General features: G+C 37.4%; 1 protein-coding gene across 2 annotated transcripts in view; it reads left to right on the top strand.

Annotated features, from left to right (window-relative positions):
• Positions 1-284: 284 nt before the first annotated feature.
• lrch1 (leucine-rich repeats and calponin homology (CH) domain containing 1) overlaps positions 285-23,211 on the top strand; it is a 33,558-nt gene continuing 10,631 nt past the window's right edge. The window contains exons 1-15 of one of the 2 annotated variants that reach the window (XM_087803517.1): positions 285-715; positions 12,194-12,338; positions 13,316-13,442; positions 14,087-14,192; positions 15,490-15,626; positions 16,575-16,705; positions 18,210-18,297; positions 18,777-18,882; positions 19,261-19,376; positions 19,495-19,565; positions 20,340-20,417; positions 20,727-20,810; positions 21,092-21,170; positions 22,270-22,342; positions 23,008-23,124. In XM_087803517.1, coding sequence (XP_087659643.1) covers positions 481-715; positions 12,194-12,338; positions 13,316-13,442; positions 14,087-14,192; positions 15,490-15,626; positions 16,575-16,705; positions 18,210-18,297; positions 18,777-18,882; positions 19,261-19,376; positions 19,495-19,565; positions 20,340-20,417; positions 20,727-20,810; positions 21,092-21,170; positions 22,270-22,342; positions 23,008-23,124 — 1,693 coding nt within the window. In that variant the 5' untranslated portion in view covers positions 285-480. The remainder of the gene's footprint in view (positions 716-12,193; positions 12,339-13,315; positions 13,443-14,086; positions 14,193-15,489; positions 15,627-16,574; positions 16,706-18,209; positions 18,298-18,776; positions 18,883-19,260; positions 19,377-19,494; positions 19,566-20,339; positions 20,418-20,726; positions 20,811-21,091; positions 21,171-22,269; positions 22,343-23,007; positions 23,125-23,211) is intronic. The other variant, XM_087803516.1, reaches the window with a different exon arrangement.

Raw genomic sequence — 23,211 nt, forward strand, 5'->3', positions numbered from 1 at the left:
TGAAAAATTGCTGTATTTGCTGTGGATAATTCCTGAGGGATCAATAAAGTTCTACCTAACCTAGCAATACCTGTTCATTCCACTTGATGTCGCTAGCCATCAAGCAACAACAATCACCCACGCAACCGCAGTCGTCGAAGTCGATGACGTTTGACCCCGGAAACAAATAAAAAAAAAAGTATGTTTTATTCAGAATTTAATTTCATGAAAAGACAATGGGTTTATAAATGTTATTGTTAAAATGTTCATGTCAGATCCAAACGGCTGATTTTTAAGACCCAATTAAAAACAGTTTTTTTTTCAGCTTTGCATGTGAAAAGCGGAAGTGACTCGTCCACCCGTCATGTGTCGCTTGACGGTCCGCAAGGAGCCACACAAGGCGCCGTTGAAGCGCGAGGTGGGAGTGACTGTTTCCCTGGAAGAGGAGCAGCTTCTCCGGGTTCTCTCTCTCTCTCGCACTCGCTGCTGCCCGAAGGAACAATGACGACCTTGGGCCCGGAGTGCGTTCGCTCGCTGACTCTCCAGACCGCGCAGCTCGACTCGTCGTCTGCCATCATGAACCAGAACCACAACGGAAACCTGCCGCCCAACCGGGGGCTGGAGCGGGCGCTGGAGGCGGCGGCGGCCAGCGGGGTCCTCAACCTCAGCGCCCGCAAACTGAAGGAGTTCCCCCGCACGTCGAGCCACCACGACCTGGCGGACACGGTGGAAGCAGGTGAGTCAGCGGTGACTTCACTAGGTGTCTATGTTGACCCCTGAACTCTCCCCCCGCGAAACAGAAAGTGTGTCATGCTGGGAAATTGTGTTTTTTTTGACGTCGCAGGCCAGATGTTGTTTTCCGTTAAATACACATTTAATATTTAATGTCAAAATAATTATAGTGGGTTTTTATAAGATGTTGACTTTGATGTGTTTGTGATGCGTTAATGGAACTCTTTGGTGTAAAGAATATATGATTTTGTTATTGTTTTTAAACTAGAAATACCTTTTATTTCATGCCACATTAGTCTTTTATATTCGTGTTTTTGATGTTATATTATTTTAGGGATGTTTGTCATAGCCAGGATATTAATTATTTATCTGTTAGGACTTGAATTAGGATTCTAACAACACCATAATCATGGGCTACATATTAAAAACGCTAAAAACAAATCACGATTTTTAACAAAAATTAAGATCATTATGTCACAATCTTTAAGGTAAGGTAAGGTAGACGTTTATTGAAATTGTTTTTTATTCCAATTAGACACAGCAATACAGCAATTATTCATAAAAATAAAAAATGAAAATAATTACAAGAACAAAGAGAAATAAAGAGAAAGAACAAAATGATACAATCTAAGTCTAAAGATAAAGAACATAGATCACAGAAAAATAACAACGACAAAGGATACAAGGGATTTATTATACACAGAAGACGCATCATTCCATATATTTTTTACAGAGCCCTGGACAATTCTTTAATGTATCCCTTACAATTTACTTGGACAAAGACATGTCTCTAGTACAAAACTGCTTAAAAAAATGACCAGAAATTGTTTCCTTCAACTGAGGAAAATCTCTAAACTCAGGTAAAAAGGTGTCACAACACAATCTGGAGCTTGTAATCCATGTGTTTGTGTCTTCCTGTTTAGACTATTGCAACAGTTATTTTCGTGTCTAAACAAGAAGGAGCTGTCCAGCCCTGCAGTTAATACAGAACTCTGCAGCTCTAGTAGAAGAACTCGCATTTCCCCGATCCTTAAAACTCTTCACTGGCTGCCAGTTTCTTTCAGGATCAATTTTAAAATTCTGGTTCTTAGTTCCAGAGCCATTTATGGTGAGAAAGCAGCTTTAAAAAAACAATTACTTACTTACTTAATCTTTACATATAAAAAGAATATAAGACTAGTATACATCAATTATGAAAATATTTCAATAAAACAATTTGATTCCACCGTACATGATAACATATTCTAACGAATGTATACAATACACAATAGTTTATTTTAGAAATGCCCTCAAGGTTACCACTCCCCAACATAAACCTGTGCTGGACTTTACTCCAGATAAGCACTATCACAGCGGCAGCTGTAATAATTTATAGTTTGTGTATTATAACCTGTGTACGTACAATCGGATCTCGATGCTTGCAAATCAAGACCGCTGGCCGCTGTCGGATCTTGCTTCGTAAAGACGCTATTCTTTGTGCATCTTCAGTGTTTGTGCGACTGCCATTGTTGGTGTCTTGCTTAAGGACACATCTGCAGTTGACATTCTTAGATCAGTATAAAGCTGGAACCAATTCAGTGGAATGTTCCCATAATAATATGTGGATGAATCGGTTCGTCTCTCTTCTGTTCCTCCTCTTCATGCTTCCGATTGGCTTGTTAAAAAAAAAAAACACTTGGCGATGCTCCGAAAGCTGACCTACTTTTTATTTGACAGCCACTTGACAAGCACATGAAAACACAGGAACAGTTTTATTCTGGAAGCACTCATTCACCGCTGCATTTGGTGTTGAAAATCTCTACATCATGTACATTTTTTCCACACTGTTTACTCCGGCCCGGGGGCCAAATTCAGCCGGGGAAGTCATTTTATGGGGCCCTTAAGAGCTATCAACAACAATGGAATTATGCTTTTACTCTAAAGTAGAAATTAGACCAACTATAATGTTTGCTTATTACAGTACCAGTTATACCATGCTGTTGAGTCAGTGGTGAAAGACTTTATTGGTGTTTTCTCAATTTTTATACCCGGACAGTAAAAAGTAAAAAAAAGTAAATCCACACATGTATATATCATATCTTAAGTTATCTATCATAAGTTCTGTATCACGATTGTCACGATACAAACATTTAAAATACGATACACAGGAAAATATTCGATACTCTGTACCATTTTTGATACTATAAGTATAAAAAAAAAAAGGACCCAATTTCTTTTTTTAATGACAAGTAAAATGGGAAAATATCTCTGTTAACAATTAATAAAATCACTTGTGAAATGTTTATTATAAAAAATGGCTGCAATGCAAAAGCAAAATGCAACTATGATGACAAGTTTCAGGTCCGAGATATGTTTAAGTGTATTAGTGCCCTCCGAATATTGATTGGTTGAAATAAACTTAAAAATGCTGTAACAGTGAATTTGTTTTTTGAATCAGTTAAATTGTTTTTTCTTCAGAATTTTTTTATTTACACTTAGTTTGATGTTGTAATTAATCAATATTTTTTTTGAATTCAATGTATATGTGTCAATAAAACCAAATTAAACCTTTCAATGTAGAGATTATTAAATTCAATTTATATATATATATAAAAAAAATGTAAATACTTGAAAAAAATACAAAATTAAAATAAGTCAAATTTTAAATCAACCATTCACTATTCTGATGGCACTGATCTACTTGCATAGTTGCAGAAAATGAAATAATGAACTATAACTATTAGATGATATACAATGTATACAACATTTGGGTATTGATACTTTTTTGAGTTTTGATTCTTTGGAGTCCTAACTAGTCCTAGCTGGTCCAAACGGAGCCGACGTAGCCTGGGAACTGGATCCATATCTTTTAAAATCCTGGTCCCTTTTCTTGAGGCATTTTTTTTTGTCTGTTATGTTGCCCGGACAAGAGGAAGAAACGGATTGAAACATTATTTACCTTCTAATTGTGTCACATTGGTTAGCATTCCAAGTTTTAAAAATGTGTTGTGTTTATGCCTGAGCATCACTATCTTACCACCATGATGGTCTTTAAAACATGACAACCAATGGTCCCACAAAAACAGCTGCCATATTATATCATTATTGTCTAGGAATGTGTTACGAGTGTGTAGGATACTCATCTTTAGCATGCTGGTATGTGTGCCACGGTGTAATGGGATTAGCCTGAAGGAGTGGGATGTGGAAACTGTGTGGTTTGGTGAATTTCTGTTTGTCTATCTGCCGGCTGTGTTGGGGTTAGGGTTGGCCTACATTTGGGAAGTGGGGGGCAGGGTGTGCGTGTGTGTGTGTGTGTGTGATGGTTCCTCTTAATTTATTTAAAGAGATTTAGTGCCCGTCACATTTGAGCTGTACATTTTAGATTTCTTAAAAAACACTGCAGGAACAGATCACTTTGTTCCCTCCTTTTGTGTGGTACATCCTTTTATCTGTGGGTCTCTGTACTCGGAGTACCCACTCACATACCTCAACAAGAAATAAATAGCTGTAGAAACTCACCTGGCTAGTCATATTTTTTATTGTAGCTCAACTTATTTTAGCTCTAGTAATTTTGAGTTCTACTGACCTTTTCTAAGTAGCAGTTTTAAAAGATTCTCAGGGGTCATTTGAAGTTTTTACTTCAGGGTTTTACTCCAATATCGTGGCTGACCTTTTCTTCTGCTATTTTTCTTCATAATGAGTAAAATAATATTTGTTAGAAAAAGGCTGAGGAATGTGGTATAAGATGCAAAAATGTAATGTTAAGTGACTTAGACTGTGAACACGGATCCACTGTTTGTATGCTTTTATTCTGAAAAGAGATTCCTGCCACATATACTTGTTGACAGGTTGACTGCAATGTAGCTGTAAAAGTAAAAAAAATAAGCTTTTTTTTAACTTAATTTAAAGCAAATGGAGCTTTGTAAAGATTCCCCATTTTTTTTTTACATTCAAAGTAGGATTTGTGGTCCATGTTGTGTTGTTAAAGATGAAAAAACATTATTTTTTTAATAAACATGTCATATGTAGTTGAGTGATTGTTGTCCTCGGGAGTTGTTTAACTAATAATAATAATTTGTAGATGTAAAATCCATTTATGCATAATATTTTTTCCCTTTACTTATTTTTTTTCTAATTTGGTGTGAGTAGCAACAATACTCACAATAAAACACAAATTAAAATTAAATAAAAGTCCTAAAACAAAAAACCTTTAACATGTTATATTAATAGACAAACTAATTTATGCTGTATATCTTGATACATGTATATTTGACAATAAAAAGAACTTGAACTTGAACTGAAGTGGAGTGCACGAATGCTCCTTCCCAGATGCAAAACTTATAGACTCAGGGACTCATTCATTCCTCGGGCTATTAGATTGTACAATTCTGAGTTTGGTGGCAGGAGTGGAGTAAAAGTATCATGATGTTCTATTCTATGTTAATCTTTGTATCCTTTGTCTTTGTTATTTTTATTTGATCTATGTTCTTTATCTTTAGACTTAGATTGTATCATCTTGTTCTTTCTCTTTATTTCTCTTTGTTCTTCTATTCTATTTTTATGTTATGAATAATTGCTGTATTGCTGTGTCTAATTGGAAAAAAACTATTTACCGAAGGAGACCTCCTGAGGGATCAATAAAGGTCTACCTAACCTAACCTACCTAACTCCGTTAGCTGTTAGAAACATTTGTACATAATCTATTGTTTAAGTCTTTCTTTGATCCCATGAGGTCCATAAATATGCATCAAAGGACTGCTAGTGACCTCTGGTCTGGTCTAGAGATAATACTAAGTTAAGGTATTATTTTTGTGTGTGTTTATGTGTGTGCACGTGCTAAGCTCTTGTGGTAAACACAGGTTAGTGCTGACAGCAGAGAACTATGTGGGTCAGTGGTGAGGGGCTTTGACAGTCGGTGCGTTTGTGTTTTGACAGTGAACTGGTGAGTTTTAGGAAACACACACACACACACTCATTTTAATCCTGTTTCTTTCTCGGCTCCTTCAACTAAGTTTCAATAAACCTCCTCAGCTGATGCTCGAACATGTGCTGCGAAAAAATAGGAAAATGTTATGCTATGTACAGAAACAAAAATCACTATAATGTAGAAAATAAGTAGCATTCATAGTAACATTCCTCATAGTGAACCTTTTTAGTTTGCTAACTTATGTATTTCTACTCACCAAAGTAAGTTGCAACAAGCTACTGTGGGAGGAATTGTACATTTCTGCATCCAGACTCCATCAATGGGAATGATGTGACCTTTTCATCACAGCCTCTGAGCAACATTCTCTTCACTTCAGTGGGTGTTCCAGACTACTTTTAGCGGGACACGATGGTTCCACTTCTCGTAACCACTAGTGAATATTAGACACCAAAATAAACTCTTTTTTTTTTTTTTCGTTTGGCAGCGCGGCCCAAATTTGGAGTTGTTTTCAGCGCGGCCTGCTGCTTGGCTTGTGTTGGAGGTTCGCTCGGCGACCTCCTGCCTCTTATGCAACAGTTCTGTCTGGAACAGGGAGACGGCGAGGATGTGGGATGTTCCCCCAACAGTCTCCTTCAGGGGTCTCTGTCCTGGTTTCTTCAGACTTCAGATGTTTGCTCTCTTTGTGGCTTGTGGTGTTTCCAGCAGAAGAGGAATGTTGTATTAGAGCTGTGTCTGTGTGTTGTCTCCCACAGGTCCCTTGTTCTACATTTCCAACTTCTCAGACTCCAGACAGGGTTCTATGTTGCGGTTTCTACTGCAATCCGTTGGTTACAACCAGCTACGAGGGCATTTTCTCTTGTTTTTGTTAATTTCTATTTAAGTTTGACTTGAAATAAGGGCTGTGCTTATTCGTCGGTCTTGATCTACGCTTCCCTTTTAACATTCTGTGATAAGTGCTACATCCTGTACACAGGTGAGAGGAGGACCGAGTAGCTATTGCTAATTTACAGAATTATAAACATTAAAGAAGGTCCCTACATTGACGTTTACCAAAGTGAGACGATGCAATAATCGTAATACCACCTCTGAGTGTGGTATTTTGAATAACCCTTGAATTTAATGAATTTAGCGATGCGTATCACGGCACAGGGGCAACGACACAATATATATATATATATATATATATATATATATTTGCAGAATTTAAAGACCACAAGACTCCTGAGGAAGTCGAAACAGCTTTTAATTGTTTTGAAACTAAAATATGTCCAAACAACCGCTTTAAAAAAGCTGCTTGAATCGACTGTATCCTCTCGTCCTCAGTCATCACCCGCCTCTTGCGAGATTTAAAATTTCCTTTAGCTGCGCAGGACGCAATGACTGCTGATTATTAAGCGGCTGGAAGTTTAATTGAAACCCAAAAATGAAAATATGCTAATTGTAAGTGAAAAATATATTGTTTTTTATGTTTATTTTACACACACTTAATTGGACTATAACACATAAAAGGAACTATGGTAAAGCATACAATGATTATTTGCAATATTATTTTTTGGGAAGGAGGGGGAATTGATACAGTGTTGTCGACTATACAGCATCGTGGAAAATAATATTGTGATATATCACCATGTCTGTATTATCTAAGACCCCTAATATTCACTGAAAAACATAATGAATAAACCTCAGATTAGAAAAATAAATATCTATAACAACAGAAAACAGTGTAGCCTTTAAAAAAAAAATCAAGACATGAGTGCAGCGTTGCTTCCTGAATAATGTAAAACATTGAGTAGATGGGAACTGTATTTTTCAGAAACGTGAAATCGTTTTTTAAGCATGATTTTGCTTGGTTCCCATTATTTAGGTTCGGCTCAACAACAGCCGTTCCTCAGTTTTCAACATTATAGGTGTCAATATTAATTCATCGGGATTGTTGGAGACTGTAGCTTATCCCAGCTGCTTAGGGCAAGAAGCAGGGGACATCTTTCATGCAAACACTCATACAGACAATTTAGAAAATTCAATCTAATTCTGTTTAAACTACATCTGATGGCAACGGACCTTGCAAGAGAAGCGGATGTCTGGATGTCTTTCCAAGTCAGTTTCTGGCTGACAGGGTTCAACATGGGTGTGTGCTGACCACTGCCGTACACGGGCTGCACACTGCACTGGCACATTCCACAAATGAAATTAAACTGTCATGGAAAATGGGAAAATAAGCAAAAGTGTTGCTTATATGTTAAAAAATATGAAGAATCATTGAAAAATAATCTCAATTTGCTATAAACCGTTGCTCTACTGTTGTCTGGGTCGAGGTAAACTGTCAGATCGAGCCGAAAGACTAGCAGAACGAGAGTTTCCACTGTGTCTTGAGGGAGTTTTTTTTTAGAATGCATAATGATGCATCACTGAGAAAACGCATTTCTGCTCTGCCTGCGTGCCCACACAGACTAGAGCTATGCAGGCTCGTGTGTTTATCATGTTTACATCTTTGATGCATATCATCAGGTCAACAAAGCACAACACCACAAAACCAGTTCCCATAGTAACTCGGATATTCCCGGTGATTTAGCTAATATGGTACTTTAAAAGCGAGTAAGCGAAACACATTTTCAATACTAAACCAATAAATATCTCTCTCTCTGACTACTTCAACATATATATGTATATTTATCTATACATATGTATTAGCAAAAATATCGACTCATTTTTTTCTACAATACTTTAATAATATTAAATAGCAATGAATCGATTTTCTTTGTCACATTTTATTGCCATATACATATATTTTTACTTTCAAATATTTATTTTTGATTTGAATTGTTGTTGTTTTATTCACAATTAACATACAAATATTCACAGCATTTTTTTTCGTGTGTTGCAATTTCACTTCCACCACTAAATGGCAGCGGTCATTTCGTACTCCTCAGCTATAGGAACTGTGACATCCTGCAAGATCCTATACAATATACTGCGATACTTTAGGAACAAGGATATATTTTTAGTATTGTCCGAGTACTTGACTTTGGCGTTGCAGGATTTACAGACCACATGATTTTTGACGAAGTCGTAACTGCTTTCTTCTTCTTTTAAACAAAAAAAAAGAAGGAAAAATCGGATTATGTCCAAAGATCTGCTTTACTGTTAATGCTGCTGGAGTCGACTGTATCCTCTTGTCCTCAGTCATGGCCTGGGTCTTAGATTGGATTGGATAGACTTTATTAATTCCTCTGGAGATCACCTTCGGGAAATAGATGGATCGATAAAACATTGATCTATTTATTTCCCAAAGGAGAACAATACTACAAATATATCCTTGTTCCAACAGTATCGCAATATATTGTATCGTTGCCCCTATATCGTTATATGTATAGTATTACCAGATTCTTGCCAATACACATTCCTAATTTTTACGCTTGAAATAATACATATTCTGACTACTACTACCAACAAACTACCAACTATATGTATATATATATATATAGATACAGTATGTTTCTATATATAATCTAAGAATCAGAAACTTGTATTGCTATTTTTTTCACTCAACATAGGATTTTATTGTGGTAGGAGTAGAGAATAAAAAATGAAATTAAAAAGGAAATAAGATGACACTCAAAATGGACAATAGAAAGACGGAACCATATACAGACAAAGAAAATAGTGGTTGTGAGTCTGGTATGGTGCCTGAGTTTTGGACCGTCAAGGAAGAAGCCTGTCATTAGAGTTCTACAGAGAGAAGTCCTGTTGCTTCCTGAGCTAGCAGAGGATGCAGCTGCAGTGCTTCATGCACACACCCGTGTATATCCAGCCTATATCCAAACCACTCAGGTCTGCAGAAAGGCATTAAAAAATCCATATATGTAAAAAGGGGAAAAGTGAATGACAATGATATTAATGAATATTGATCATCCAGCTAGAAGGAGGGATTAAAAAAAAAGATGTCTGAGTCTTGATGTCCCAGCGGTTCCTGCCAGAGGGCAGCGGGTTAAATAGAATCTAACCAGGGTGAGGGAGGTCAGAAAGTTTTTTTCCGCTCCCTGGAGATGAAGTCGTACTGAAGGAAGATTATGACTCTTTCTTTTTTGGGACGTGGAGGATTGTGACTGCTGTCAGGCAGGATCGCACAATGGCCTGCTTCAAGGCGATGTTATGAAGTCTCGTCAGGAGGAGGACGACGGCTTATGTGGTTTATAGAAGCTTCCTATATACGCTTGTGCAGCCTCCCTGCTTTACGAGACTTTTCATGAACAAAATGTACTTTCTTTCAGTGACCAAGTTTGTGTTATGACCTTTTCTACTTCAGCTACACCAGTCTTGGTACATTTGTGTTTTAATAAAAAGGACAACAACCACATTAACTACATTTAGAGAAATAATATTCTACATATACAGGCCACACCTATTTTTTTTTTAAGAATAAAAAAAATTTACTATTTCTAACCAGTGTAACACGGCAGTAAAACGGCAAGATAAAACAAGCCTACCAAAACGGTCAATATCGGGACACCTGCTTTTAGTTTTGCTTTTAGCAAACATTTGTTGTCTTTATGATACCGCCCAAAAATTCTCAACGATTCATTGATGCCAAGCTTTCGTGCAGCGTATCTGTTTCTTTCTTCAACAGTCCAGGTGTTTCCCCTCAACCTTTTTTTTGCCACAAATAGTTCCTGAAAAACAATCGTCTTTCTCTGTGCCTTATTTTTTCCATTAGTCTGTCTTGCTCTTCTCTTCCTTCTGGAGCGACTCCAGGTTAACGCTCACCTGTGGAATCCCCAGATTACCGGCATCATTGTATAAACTAGTATTATAAGTGTGTGAGAAATCCTGCTGGATTTTACTAATGAATTGGCCAGATTGCATCGGCCAAAATGAGTCACGTAGACAGTGTGAATGTGCCAGATTACCAGCCCTTGTGGTGTGGGATTGTTTTGGTTTTGTCTTTTAATGTCGGTTACTGAGGACAAGTTGCTACACGTACGGTGTACAAGACAGCTAGTTCATTCTTGCCCTCAAGGAAGTGTCTTTTGTTGACATTCTATGATCTTTTCAGATGTAGCTGAAGTTCAGTTGAATTGATGTCTGAAGACGTGTTTTATAATTTTCCTTTTCGGTATATTATTTATATACTGATGTGTTTAATTGAAGTTTGACTTCTTCTGCTGAGAGATATCCAGTCTTCCTTATTCCTAAATGTCATGGATTTCCCTTTTTAGCTACATTTTGTAGAGGATCTGGAAAAGAAAAGATGTTGAACATCAGACTGTTCCTCCTGTTTTAGAAGCCAAAGGTCACTCTTGAACAATGCTGTGGCCCCACCCACCCTGTTAACCTGATAAGGTCACTTCCTGTTTCTTAAGAGACTTCTTATTAAGACAGGAAGTCCCATGTAGTCGTCATCGGCAGGGTGTTGTTTATAGCAACAGTGTGATGGGTTTATTTACCTTGAGAAAAGGGGAAAAAAATCTCGAATACTTTTAGATATCTATGTGTGTGCTAGATGTTATTAGGTTCAGAAAAGTATACAATCATACAGGAGACAAAAAAATCATGACTTGCATGAAAAACAAACTACATTCCTACTACTGTTGCTACGTGTTATTAGACACATCTATGATACAAATTCACTGACTCAAAACTCTACTCAAGGTGCTGCTTGTTCGTCACTTTTTAAAATTCACTTAGTTAAATATTTTGGTGATACTGAAGCCCTGATTGTAAAAAAACAATTTGGTGTTGATGATGGTTTCTGTCGCACACTCCGTGTGAAATATGAGCTAATTATCTTTGCTGCCGGATTTCGGTTTCTCATGCGCATTAAAAATGGAAGGGCTGCCAAAAACTACAGTTTGGCGGTTTTTCAGAAAAACAAAATGGAGCTGAGTCACGGCTCCATTTGTGTGACGTTCATGTTTTACAAAAATAAAAGAGTTACTTGGATACCTTTTTGTTGACGGATAATAAATCTAAATCTACTTGTTTTTAGTTGCCATAAATAGATAACTAAAACTTGTCAACACTTGCAAGCAAAGTGTATGTGAGTTTATCTCCTTCCATTCATCGTAGCTATTTATTTTTATAGTTTAAAGTATTTTTTCGTTTGTTATTTATTTGTTTTACTCGGTTACACATGTGTTATATAAAACACTGAAGTATATCACTTTCACTTCATACACTCGTAACTAGTAAAACATTTTCACAAGTACCCAAAGAAATCGATTGCATAACAATATAGTAAAAAAGAGACTGAAGCTTGTGTGAACTAAGTGGAAATAACAGCACAGATAGGAAGTTAATCTCAAGCGTGTGAGGCCGAATGAACCATCTTTATACAACTCTTTCGAACATCACTCCATTTTCTTAGTAAGGTTATTGTCAGGCTGAAATAGATTGATCTTTGTGAGATTGATGCACAGGTTTTTAATTTTATTTTAGGTTATTGGATATAACAATGATGGCCCAATTTGCATTTTAGTTTTTTTCAGTGAGTGTTTGTTAAACTGCAGTCGTCATGTGTGCATATTTTGTGTGCGATTGTGTGACGCACTACTCATCTTTGTTTGTTTTTCTTTGCAGATTTGTCTAAGAATCGTCTTGTCGACATGCCATCTGAGATCCTTTATCTTGTTGCCTTGGAAACATTAAATCTGTATCACAACTGCATCAGGACCATCCCAAACAGCGTCGTCGGCCTCCAGTCACTCACGGCCTTAAATATCAGGTATTAGGAATTCCTTTTTTTTCCCCTCTAATTTATCCTGCATCTTTCTTTAAATTAGCCTTAAACATATTTATGTGGGTCATAAATAGCCCTCCTCTATCAAAACTAACTGTGGCTTTTATTTGGGTCATCTATCAAGACTTGTTTAAACCCATCACTTTGATGATGGCGATCATTTCTATCTAGAATCCAATAAATCTGTAATTGGCCACTTGCTACATATATTTTATTCATCTCCCAAAGTTAGGGAAAGAAAATGTCATTTATTTAATCCAGTTGTCCTCGAAACTTATTGACAGCTGGATGATCCAATAACATTTTTTTAGTGCTCCGACTGTGGTTTTTAACTAGAAAGTGATGGTCTTATCAAATATGGAAATTCAAACAGTATCAATAAAGTTGTGTTTGAATTACATTTAAGGGATAAAATTCTAAGTGATTTCCTGACCAAAGAACTGTTTTTGGTGTCCCTGTAATATAGGAAGCTACAGAAAACTAATGTTAACTAGTTATTTAGCTTATTAGATCGATTGTTTCATGGCTGTTTTGCAGCAAAACACTTTATTACTGTCGCTTTTTGCAAATGAAATAAGAATAATAATAGAAAATATCACATTTGATTTGAATGCGTCTTTCTGGACACTTGAGGTCATCGTAAATATTTTAGTTTAAAACCTCAAACTACTTTAAAATATTGAACAGCAATGAAAAGTGGACAAACGACAAAAAGGTGGAGAGATTTAAAACCAGGTTCAATAGGCAGTTTTAAAAAGCGTTGTGAATAAACGAGGAAGCAAACCAGGGGAAAAAGCCAGAACCATTAACTTCTTTTGAAGCTGTTCAATGTTGCTCCCTTGATTAATTAATGTATTCATTTTAAACATGATTTTAGTTCTATACCAGTTATTATTAGCTCAAAAATATATTTCAGTGTCACAACAACCATTCCTGCTGTTGCTCATTTTCGTTTCCCTCAGTCGGAACCAGCTGAGCTTGCTGCCGGCCTGTCTGTGCGAGTTACCTCTGAGGGTCTTGAACGCCAGCAACAACAAACTGGTCAGCCTGCCGGAGACTATTTCGAAGCTCCGAGGCCTCATGGAGTTGGTAAGAACATTTTTTTATCAACCATTGTCAAGATATTACCATTTATTTCATTGGTTTTAGATTCATGTTTTCAAACCATTAAGATTCGGATTAAAATAGGAACAAAATACATGAAATGGGAATGTTTCCCTTCCACATATCATTCATTATTTACTTGTTTTTGCTTGAATATTCATGGTCTAGTGCCAAAGACACACCCCAGTACCAACGGTGTTTCAGATTATGTTGTTTATGTTTTGAAGTGTTAGTATGCAAATCTTTTTGTTCTAATTTTATGAATCTTCGGCCATTATTTAGTGATCACAAAACTAAATAGTGAAATTTGTCCCTTTTTTACCCAAATATTAACATAAAAGTGCATTTCCTTTTAAGTTAAGCTTTTTATAGCAAAACAACAAAATATTATTATTTTAATTTATGTTTTGCTGAATAAATGTTTTTACATAAACCTTTTTTATTAATTTGTTCATAAGTCTAGCAGGTAGAATCCACTAAAACTATTTCTAACAGGAATGTAATGATATTTTTTCGAATGGGAAGATGATGTAGATGACAATGGTGATGTGTTTAATTAATACCGTAGTAATAAATTAATATGGTGAACTTATCAAAGGTCTCATATGGTTTCATTGACGTTTCTCCAGGATGTCAGCTGTAACGAGATCACTGCTCTGCCTCGACACATCGGGCGACTTCGAGCTCTGAGAGAGCTGAACGTACGCAGAAATTTGTTGTGTGTCCTTCCTGAAGGTAAGTTAGAAGTGCATTCAATCCAAATGTTGAGACGCTATTAGCTCGAAAGCACATTCACTAAGTGCTTCCCAGAAACTCTTGTTGTTTTTTTTAAGACTACTATTGCGTTGTACATTCTCCCTACAGCGGAACTAGTTTAATAGTCAATACCCTTATCATAACTAGGTAAAAATGTAAATTTATGTAATATCAATGATTTAAAAGGAATTAATAATTGGTATGTTACATTATTTCCTATGAAGCTCCATATTGAGTTCCGAGGCATCCTGTTTCCACTGATCATCCATGGGATGTTTCTAAAGTCTCACTGGACTCCACTTGTTGATTTAGAATTATTTGAGATTGTTCGGAAAGACCCGCACTTGTCTACACCAGTTGCCAAAGTTGACAGTGCATGTCAGGGCATGAAGTCAAGGCCTGATTGCCTCGAGACTAAAATCTGAGGAAAGGTTCTTAGAAGTTCCCGCTTGTTACATCCCGAAAAGTCTAGAGGGTCTGGGGGCAGTAACATGTGGCTGCTCCCTACCCAGCCACAAGGATTAACAACGTTTTTTTAGATGCTTTAAAACAAGGCAGTTTTTTTAAGAAACCATTTATTTAAACAATTATCTCATGCTTCAAACTTTAGCACAAAACAAAAGGAGTCCCTTGAGGAACCTGTGACAAACTTCACAGTCCCAAATCCTTTCAGTCAAATTATCTTTTAGAATATTTTAACCCTTGCGTTATCTCTGGGTCAAGGTGACCCGGAGGTCCAAAGCGTTAAACAAACCCTGCTCTGTGATGAATTCAATACGTTGGAACCCAATTCTCCTCCCACCAACTGACCTCATCGTTGGTGTTGAATTGAATACTGTGCGGGTAAATGGCAGGAAGCAGTTTAGGAAGGTTATGATTTTGATACACAATTGATTTCCCAACATCCCAGGCTACAAAACCAGAGACGTACCTGAAACATTGTAATGGCGGGAGAAGATTGTTTTGTGGAAATCTCAACTCCTAACTTAAAAGCAACAATCCTTACTTAAATAACTTTTTGTATATATAATAAATACTATACAAACGATTACTTTGTGTTTATCTTTTATTTATTAACAATCTACCATTGTACAAAGATGGAGACCCTTTCTCAGGCCACACTTAAACATAGACTTATATAATTTCTTGCTTCAGTAATTCGTAATCAGGTTTTATGTAGAACTGTGAGATGCTCGGTTTTTGTCGTCCATCTCAACAGAATATGCCAGATTCAATCAGTTCATGATTTACCTTCTCTTTCTCTCTCTTTATGCAGACCTGGCTGAGCTTCCACTCGTAAAGTTGGACATCTCTTGCAACAAAGTGTCAGCCGTCCCAGTGTGTTACAGGAAGATGAAGCTTCTACAAGTTTTACGCTTGGAAAACAACCCTCTCCAGTGTCCACCTGCACAAGTAAGTCTTACTCTCTTTGGTTTCGCAACCTTCTGGTCGTGAGGCGACTCACTCTTGACCTGCTATTTTCTACAGCCCCTGGTGCTTCTTGGAGTGACCTAAATATGTGAAATATATGTGACCTAAATATCCATCACATCCTTGAAGAACGCTTTGTATAAGAACACATGCGCTCTGTGGTCTTCTCTCATTAAGAAATGATAGAAACATGATTTAACCATCAAGAAGTAATTGTTGTTGAGTTTTACTACATTTTATAAGTATAGTTTAACATCATAGCATTCTATTCTTAGCTTAAAGGGAAACTAGTGTGTTGATTTAAGTGTCTTAGTTTGGTTTTGCGCCTCTTTAGTAATCATCAGTATGTGTCTGTTTGTACAAAGCTCTCTTTTCATTAAAATATTTACATTACAAAATATGCTTAAGCCCCGCCCATTGAAAACGCTTAGTTTTTCTGGAGAATAATTCTTATTTTACCATAACCACGCCCACTCTGCTGTGATTAATCAAGCACGGAGGTTAGTCACTACGTGTCATCCATCCCAGAAGATAGATAGAAAAGCTTTAACAGTCTCCCCCTCTTTCAAGTCTCCCCCTCCAAGGGACTCGTTGTATAAACAAAGCGGGGCGTGATTACAGCTGGCTGGAGGAGGAGTGAAGACCATTATTACGTCATAATGGACTCTGAAATCTCAGCGAACGAGAGGTTACGAGAGCAGACGTAGATTTTTATAAAGTAATAACTTCAAAACATGGTCAAGATGAGGACTTTATCTTAAAGAGGAAGACGTCAACATTTAAAACGTGCGAGTGAGTCAAGAGAGTTGGAGTTTATCAATTATTTAACATTTGTACTTCGTTTAAAGAGCAACTACGGGTAAACATTACTTGTTACCCATTGTGGCTTGCATGTGCTATAAATCTTAAACACCGTCTTTCTACCCTCAGATCTGTATCAAGGGCAAAGTTCATATCTTCAAGTATCTGAGCATGGTAGCATGTCGCAGTGACAAGATCCCTGACTCGGTCTACCTGCCTGTCATCGAGCGGCTCGGCCTTTCTCAGCCTTCCACCGGAAGGTCAGTCACTGCCCTGTTTTTTTACATGTTCTACCTTTCACTCATGTTCACATCAATGTTTTACTTTCAAAGCATATTGCATATCTGAAACCATGTGAAGGTACGCGTGTAGATGCAGTCAAAACCCATAGATATTCTATAGCAAAAACCACTTACAATAGAGGTCTAGATCACAGTCAAGTCAGATAGGTTAGATTTGGAAATTGATCACCTCAAGTGATCGACTAATGAAGCCTCATGAAGTATCATCTTGTTTTTTTTAGAGCTCCCTAGGATTATCCCTTGGTTTTAAAGCCTGGAAGGTTTCATTATCTAATAGTGTTTTAAAGAAAAATATTATACAGCACAGAGTGCCATCTAGTGGCCTCTGGAAAGAAGGCACTGCATCTTGAAGCTTCATCATCTCATCACAACACATTTTTTCTGTGAAAAACAAAAGATAAGACCCAAATAAAAGACAATTACTCTAACATTAACATACCAACATGCAGCTGTTTTCCCTCTTCAGTGGCAGTGTCCATATATAGACGAGGAGAAAGAGCTGTGCATCCTGACTGCTCTCAGAGGAAGTCCACCCACATGAAACAATCCCCACTTGTTGGCAGGAAACTGCTTCCCTAAAAACAGGTTCATACTTCCAGAGAAACAGCAGTCTGGCTGTGACAAATGTGCTTTAACAGTAATTGCAGAATATGGAATTTGGATTGCTCTTTGGGGCGTGAGGTGGAATTAGTGTTAATAAACGGGGACGAAACTTCCTGCTTAACAAAATGAAGGAATCCTACGCTCTTCCTCTTGAACACCAGCCCAGTCCCCCTGCGACATCCCACCCGTTTTTACTTCAACTTTATGATCTAAATATCGTTGTTCTTTTCCCACTGCCCACTGCTTTTTATATTTGAATGTATATTTCATTGTGCTTTGCTGTTTTAAAATGTGTATATATACAGTGACCTTTAGTGTCAAGAATAGTGCCTTTTAAATCAAATGTATTATTATTCATTTTATTATTATTAAAACTGGTTCCTAGATGTTAAATCTTGGTGCAGATGTTTCTAAAGGATGGACATATTCTGTATTATATTTTGTTTAAAGTTTCAAATCATACGAAAGTTATCTTGGGTAACGTTTTAATTTAAACATGACTATATAAGAGAAAAGAAACGTGACAGTGGCTTGAGCAGAACCAGCCTTTTCCTGAGATTGGCTGGGAGGGAGGAAAGAAACATAGGAGTGTAGAGCAGGGTCCAGGTTTTAATCTTTCCCGAGTGTATTAAACAATAATAATAATCCAAAGACTAGCTAATTAAATACATCTCTCTATAAACTATAATACTATCTTTATTACCATGTTAGTACATTATAACAGTGGTGACAACATACCCACTGACGCACATGTGTTATTTTCCCTCTTACCCACATTTATTTAGCATTTCGATTGAGTAACACACACTCTGTATATTAAAGTGTGTGTGAATGTGTGTGTTTGTTTACGTGTGGCCAGTGTGGAGGATATGGAACTGCAGAGGAAACAGGACAGTGACTCAGGAGTCGGCAGTGATATTGGAGACAAGAGGCTTTCTACCACTGAGGTAGTTTCTACGTTTTTTAATTAAATTAAGAGGCAAATTAGCTGCCAAATAGTATATTCTTAGTAGCTTAATAGTCACTAATCCAAGACTCAAATCTTGACACAGAGGATATAGGAAGAAAAATCTGGAATTTACTAGCAATTTTCTCATAACTTAGCAATCAATTCACATTATTTACATCCTGTTCCTGATTGTCGGAACTTAAACCGCACTAATGCAACGTGTCAAAAAACTGAAACACGAAATATGTCTCACAATATGTGGAACAGCTGTTTTATGAAAGTACATCAATCATTAAAAAAAATATATATATATATGACATGTTTTTTTGCTTGTCTAGTAGTAATTATCTTGTTTGTTTACAAGTCTGCCAAAGAACTTTGATACTAGTGAATCCACGGGTCGTAATGATAAACCATCAGCAGTGCAACACTTTTACAGCAGCGGTCTAACTTCCTGTTTTGTTTCACGAACGTCAGCCGTCCGACGAAGACAGCCTCAGTTTAAACGTTCCACTGCAGCACATCATGGAGGAGGAAGGCCTGAGTAAAGACGACTCCAGTGAGCACATCAGCTCACTCACGGGTACGTGAATAAGCAACTTTCAAATGTGAAAACACACAAATAAAACAATCTCATATAAGTACACGGCACAAATATTAGGATAAGTATCTATTGGTTAACATAAGATAGTGTAGTAAATATTGTTTTTAACACCTTAGAATGTTTTTCATTTTGAATATGGCTGCGTATCTAAAGGTTAAGTCAGGTACAGGTGCTGCTGCCTTCAACATGGAAAAATGTCAGAAAAGTTCATTGTAGCATCAACGACTGACTGTTCTCTTGTGTCCGTTTTGATGAATTAATTATTTAAAAAACTTTAATTACTTGAATGCTACAGAGTTCATCACAAAAACTTGAGTACGTTTTGAGTTTCTCCACCTTCTTCCTTACTCTTCTCAGTGGATTCCAACACCAGCTCGGTGCGTCTGATCGAGGAGAGTCCCACAGAAGCCCTGATGGAACACCTCGCCTACAGAGACTCCCCTGTAAGTGCCCGGTTGCTGAGCTACATCAAGGTAGGGATGAGAACCGGGGAAACCCAGATCTGAGTTTCCTTGTCACTCAAACACTACGAAAGTGTGTCCATCGCACAGATGTGGCAATAACAAGTAAAGTGTGCGTTTGTGTGTGCAGGGCAGGACGGCAGCAGACTATGACGAGCCCCTCAGAATAGATGAAGACGCCTATTGGTCAGCAGAACAAAGGTAACACGATTTATTATTTTGATTTTTACTTTACAAGTCAAACCAGTGTTTTTTTCCTAAGCACAATATTACTATATTAATATATAAATGTGTAAAATAAGAACAAAATGTTCATCATTATTATTATTTTTATTAAAATTAAAATGACATTCTATGAGATTGTGATGACAGTGAGATGGAAGCATCACAACAATACAATGAACTATTAATAATACATTCATAATCGAGCAGTCATACATCAGCAGGGTGAACAGGAGGGGGCTCAGCGCACAGCCCAGAGGAGGCCAAGTCCTGAGCTTGATGAAAGGTTGAGAATCCTGGCAGTTTGTGGTCTGTTGGTCAAGACGTTTAGCACCTAGCAACAGAGAGAGACACTCGGACCAGATGTCAACTTCATATAGACAAAGGGAGAGCTGTATTCTCCAAGGTTCCATCTCACAATCATTTCGTTATTGTATTTTACTTGTAATATAGTTGCTTATAACGGTGTCCTATTCATAAAACTGTGATATTTAAACATAATGTTCCCAGAATAATCATGTCAATAACGGTTGTTTTGTCATATATATCCGAGCTATCCTTATGTTTCTCTTTCGTTAAGGCTTTGTACTATTAACAACACAAAAGGTTGTATAAATTACTTTTAAACAATTATTTCCAGGCAATAATTTATTTTTCTTTTTTACCTGGTTTCACAAATATTATCCGATCCATGTAAGCTGTTTAAATAAAGTCTTTGTCACACCTTCCGGAAGTAATTTATAAAGCTTGTAGGTTGGCAGGCTCTGATCTTCCGATCGACATGATCAATCAGCTGAAGGAGGCGGTGGAGCTGCTGCAGGACCCCAGCAGGTAGGAGGACATCCTTCAGCCCTTAAAGTGCAGTAGATCTGTTCTTTTTACCCGTCTTTTCACTTTTTTCAGACGGGTCTACCGACTTTGAAGCTTAAAATATGAGTATGTATTAGACTTTTGTTAAAAGGGTAGTGTAGTGTAGTGTAGAGTAGTTCTTGTCCTACTCGATTTCTGAAGGTTCTGATTTCAGAAATGTACTAGAAATCTTGACTTTATATGATATAGGATATTAATATTTGTATGTTGAATAAAATAATTATAAAAGTGATGATGATGATGATTATATTTTGTGCTCTTTTGTTCCAGAGTGAACTCTGAGCACCAGCAGCAGTTTCTGTCTGGAGTACAGCTTTATCCACTGGAGATGGTGATGGGAGAGAAGTCAGTCAAGTAAGACTTCAGATCAGTCTTTTTCAGAATGTGGTAAATTGTTATGTGGTTTCCTAAACCCCATGTGTTGTCTCTGGTCCTCTTGTTCAAGATTTTTACTTAATAATCCCCTATATATTTTAAAGCCTATTTTAGAATAGTTTATTTTTATTCATATTAACATTTTGAAGTAATAGTGACACCAGACAAAATTGATATGAAACATGTACAAGTGCAAAAATAACATTGAAAAAACAGTTTTTCTACATCTGTCATCATGTAAATATTATATTTTTCCACAGTGGACAAGAAAGCGATGATGGCCGAAGCAAATCCAGGTCACAGAATGGACAACTGTACTCGTCCAGTGCCAGACAGCAGGTACTTTATTCTATTATAATTCTTCCTGTGTTGTTTTGACTTGTATAGAACAATCATTATCACACTGATTCACTAGTTTCTAAATAAGCTCTTGTAGGCCTGATAGTAGATGTGTCCCCGACCACATCTACTCTGTCGCAAATGGTCACTGACATTGACAGAAACCACAGTAGTTCTGTCTTATGAAACATATAAAGCGATCATGAACAGAAACTTGTGCTTTTGAGTCAGAGTGAGTCAAAATACAAAATACATTCAGAGTGAACTATTTTAATACAATTTGAATCAGATTGCACAAAGCCCCATCTAATCATATTGAGGCTGTGACAAAGAGTCACATCTTGTGCCGTTCAAATGATTAAGTGTTTTGGCTCGTTCCAGTAATGAATGACATCAAAGGGGCAAATTAATTAAATAAACGTTACTATTTCCTTCAAGGAACATCTTAAGACATTTTTATTTGTTCAGGCTTTTCCTCGATTTTCTGGAACTCCAGTGTTGTTCTCGGTATTATCTTGACCTTTAAAGTATATATTTGATTGAGTATATATTTGATTGTTTAAGCGCTTTGTGACCCTGGTCTGGAAAAGCGCTATATAAATACAAATTACTTATTTACTTATATTCTATAACGGGGTTACACAGTGGTTAGCAACGATCGCCTCAAAGCAGGAAGGTTGCCGGTTCGATCCCGGTCTGGAGGGAGGCAACTTGTGACCTTTCTGTGTGGAGTTTGTATGTTCTCTTTGTGTTAAGTGGGTTTACTCCGGGCACTCCGGGTTTCCTCCCACAGTCCAAATACATACAGAGGTTGATTGGCATCTTGGGGAAATTGTCGGTTGTTATGAATATAATTGGTTGTGTGTCTTTTGTGTGCCCTACTGGCGTCCTGTCCAGTGTGTCCCCCGCCTCTCTCCCGCAGAAACTGGAATAGGCATTAGCTGCCATTAGACCCCACATTGCGTGGGGGCTAATGGCACAGAAAATGAATGAATGAATATGAATATTTTCTGTAACACTTTTGTTAGTACAGTTTTTTAAACTGTAAATCATGCAAACTTCATTGAATAAAACGTCTCACTTTCTTTCTGCCTCACAGCAGCAACGCAAGTTTCCCACCAGTGGACATTCTCTCTTCTCCACTCCTCCTTTTGAGCTGAAACCACGATCAGGTGAGTCGATCCTACGTTATTACCATGTAGAATATCACTGTCAGGTGTATCTTCATGTTTGCTGGAGGTCTAGTCGCTCAAGGGAGGAATGTGAATAAGTGAAGTCAAATGTTTAGGAATTAATTTTTCTAAAACATGAACCCAAAATACATATTTTCTGAGTCAGACAGGTCATATAAGCTAATAGAAAATGACATGTAAGCAAAAAAATTATATTGTTTGTATCTAATTCAGAAAAAAAAAATGACAAGTATTTTTCTACTGGAGTGTACGGCTCATGAGTTACAGCCGAAAAGTTCCCGTTTATTTCAAACTAACCACCTCCGCTGCTACTGACGTGTTTGACCTGCTGCTACTGATGCTAACCACGTCTACTGCCGCTAACTTTTATTTCTGTTGTTTTGCTTTCTTGTGTCGTCTCTTGTCTCTTTTGCTTAAAAATTGGCATGACTTTACAAAAAACCCTACGACACTCATCAACTGCATGCTTGTGCACGCAACTCCCTTGATAATGATTTGTTGTTGATACCCCCACTCTGCCCCCTGCTGGTCACATCACCCCCGTACCCCCTTCTCCTGCGTGATTATACTGTTAATATCGTGGTTGGGATGCTTTTCCTGTACTGCACACTCCATTCCCCCGCCCGATCACATCCTGGTCGCAGCCCCACCCTCACTGCCGTGCTCCCCACCTACTCGCTGTCTGGACCACTCCCTCCTTCCACAGGCGTCGCTCTGCAATAGAGATAAACATTTTAGCCGTGGAGATGGAGGCAGTGCGGGTAGGTCCTGCTTTTTTTTTATCACTTTCACCACATGATTACTAGGGAGAGACCGGTGCCTTTCGAGCAGGTCCTCCTCCTCCTATG

Source organism: Callionymus lyra, chromosome 12, assembly GCF_982586985.1.
Source record: "Callionymus lyra chromosome 12, fCalLyr1.hap1.1, whole genome shotgun sequence".
Taxonomy (NCBI): domain Eukaryota; kingdom Metazoa; phylum Chordata; class Actinopteri; order Syngnathiformes; family Callionymidae; genus Callionymus; species Callionymus lyra.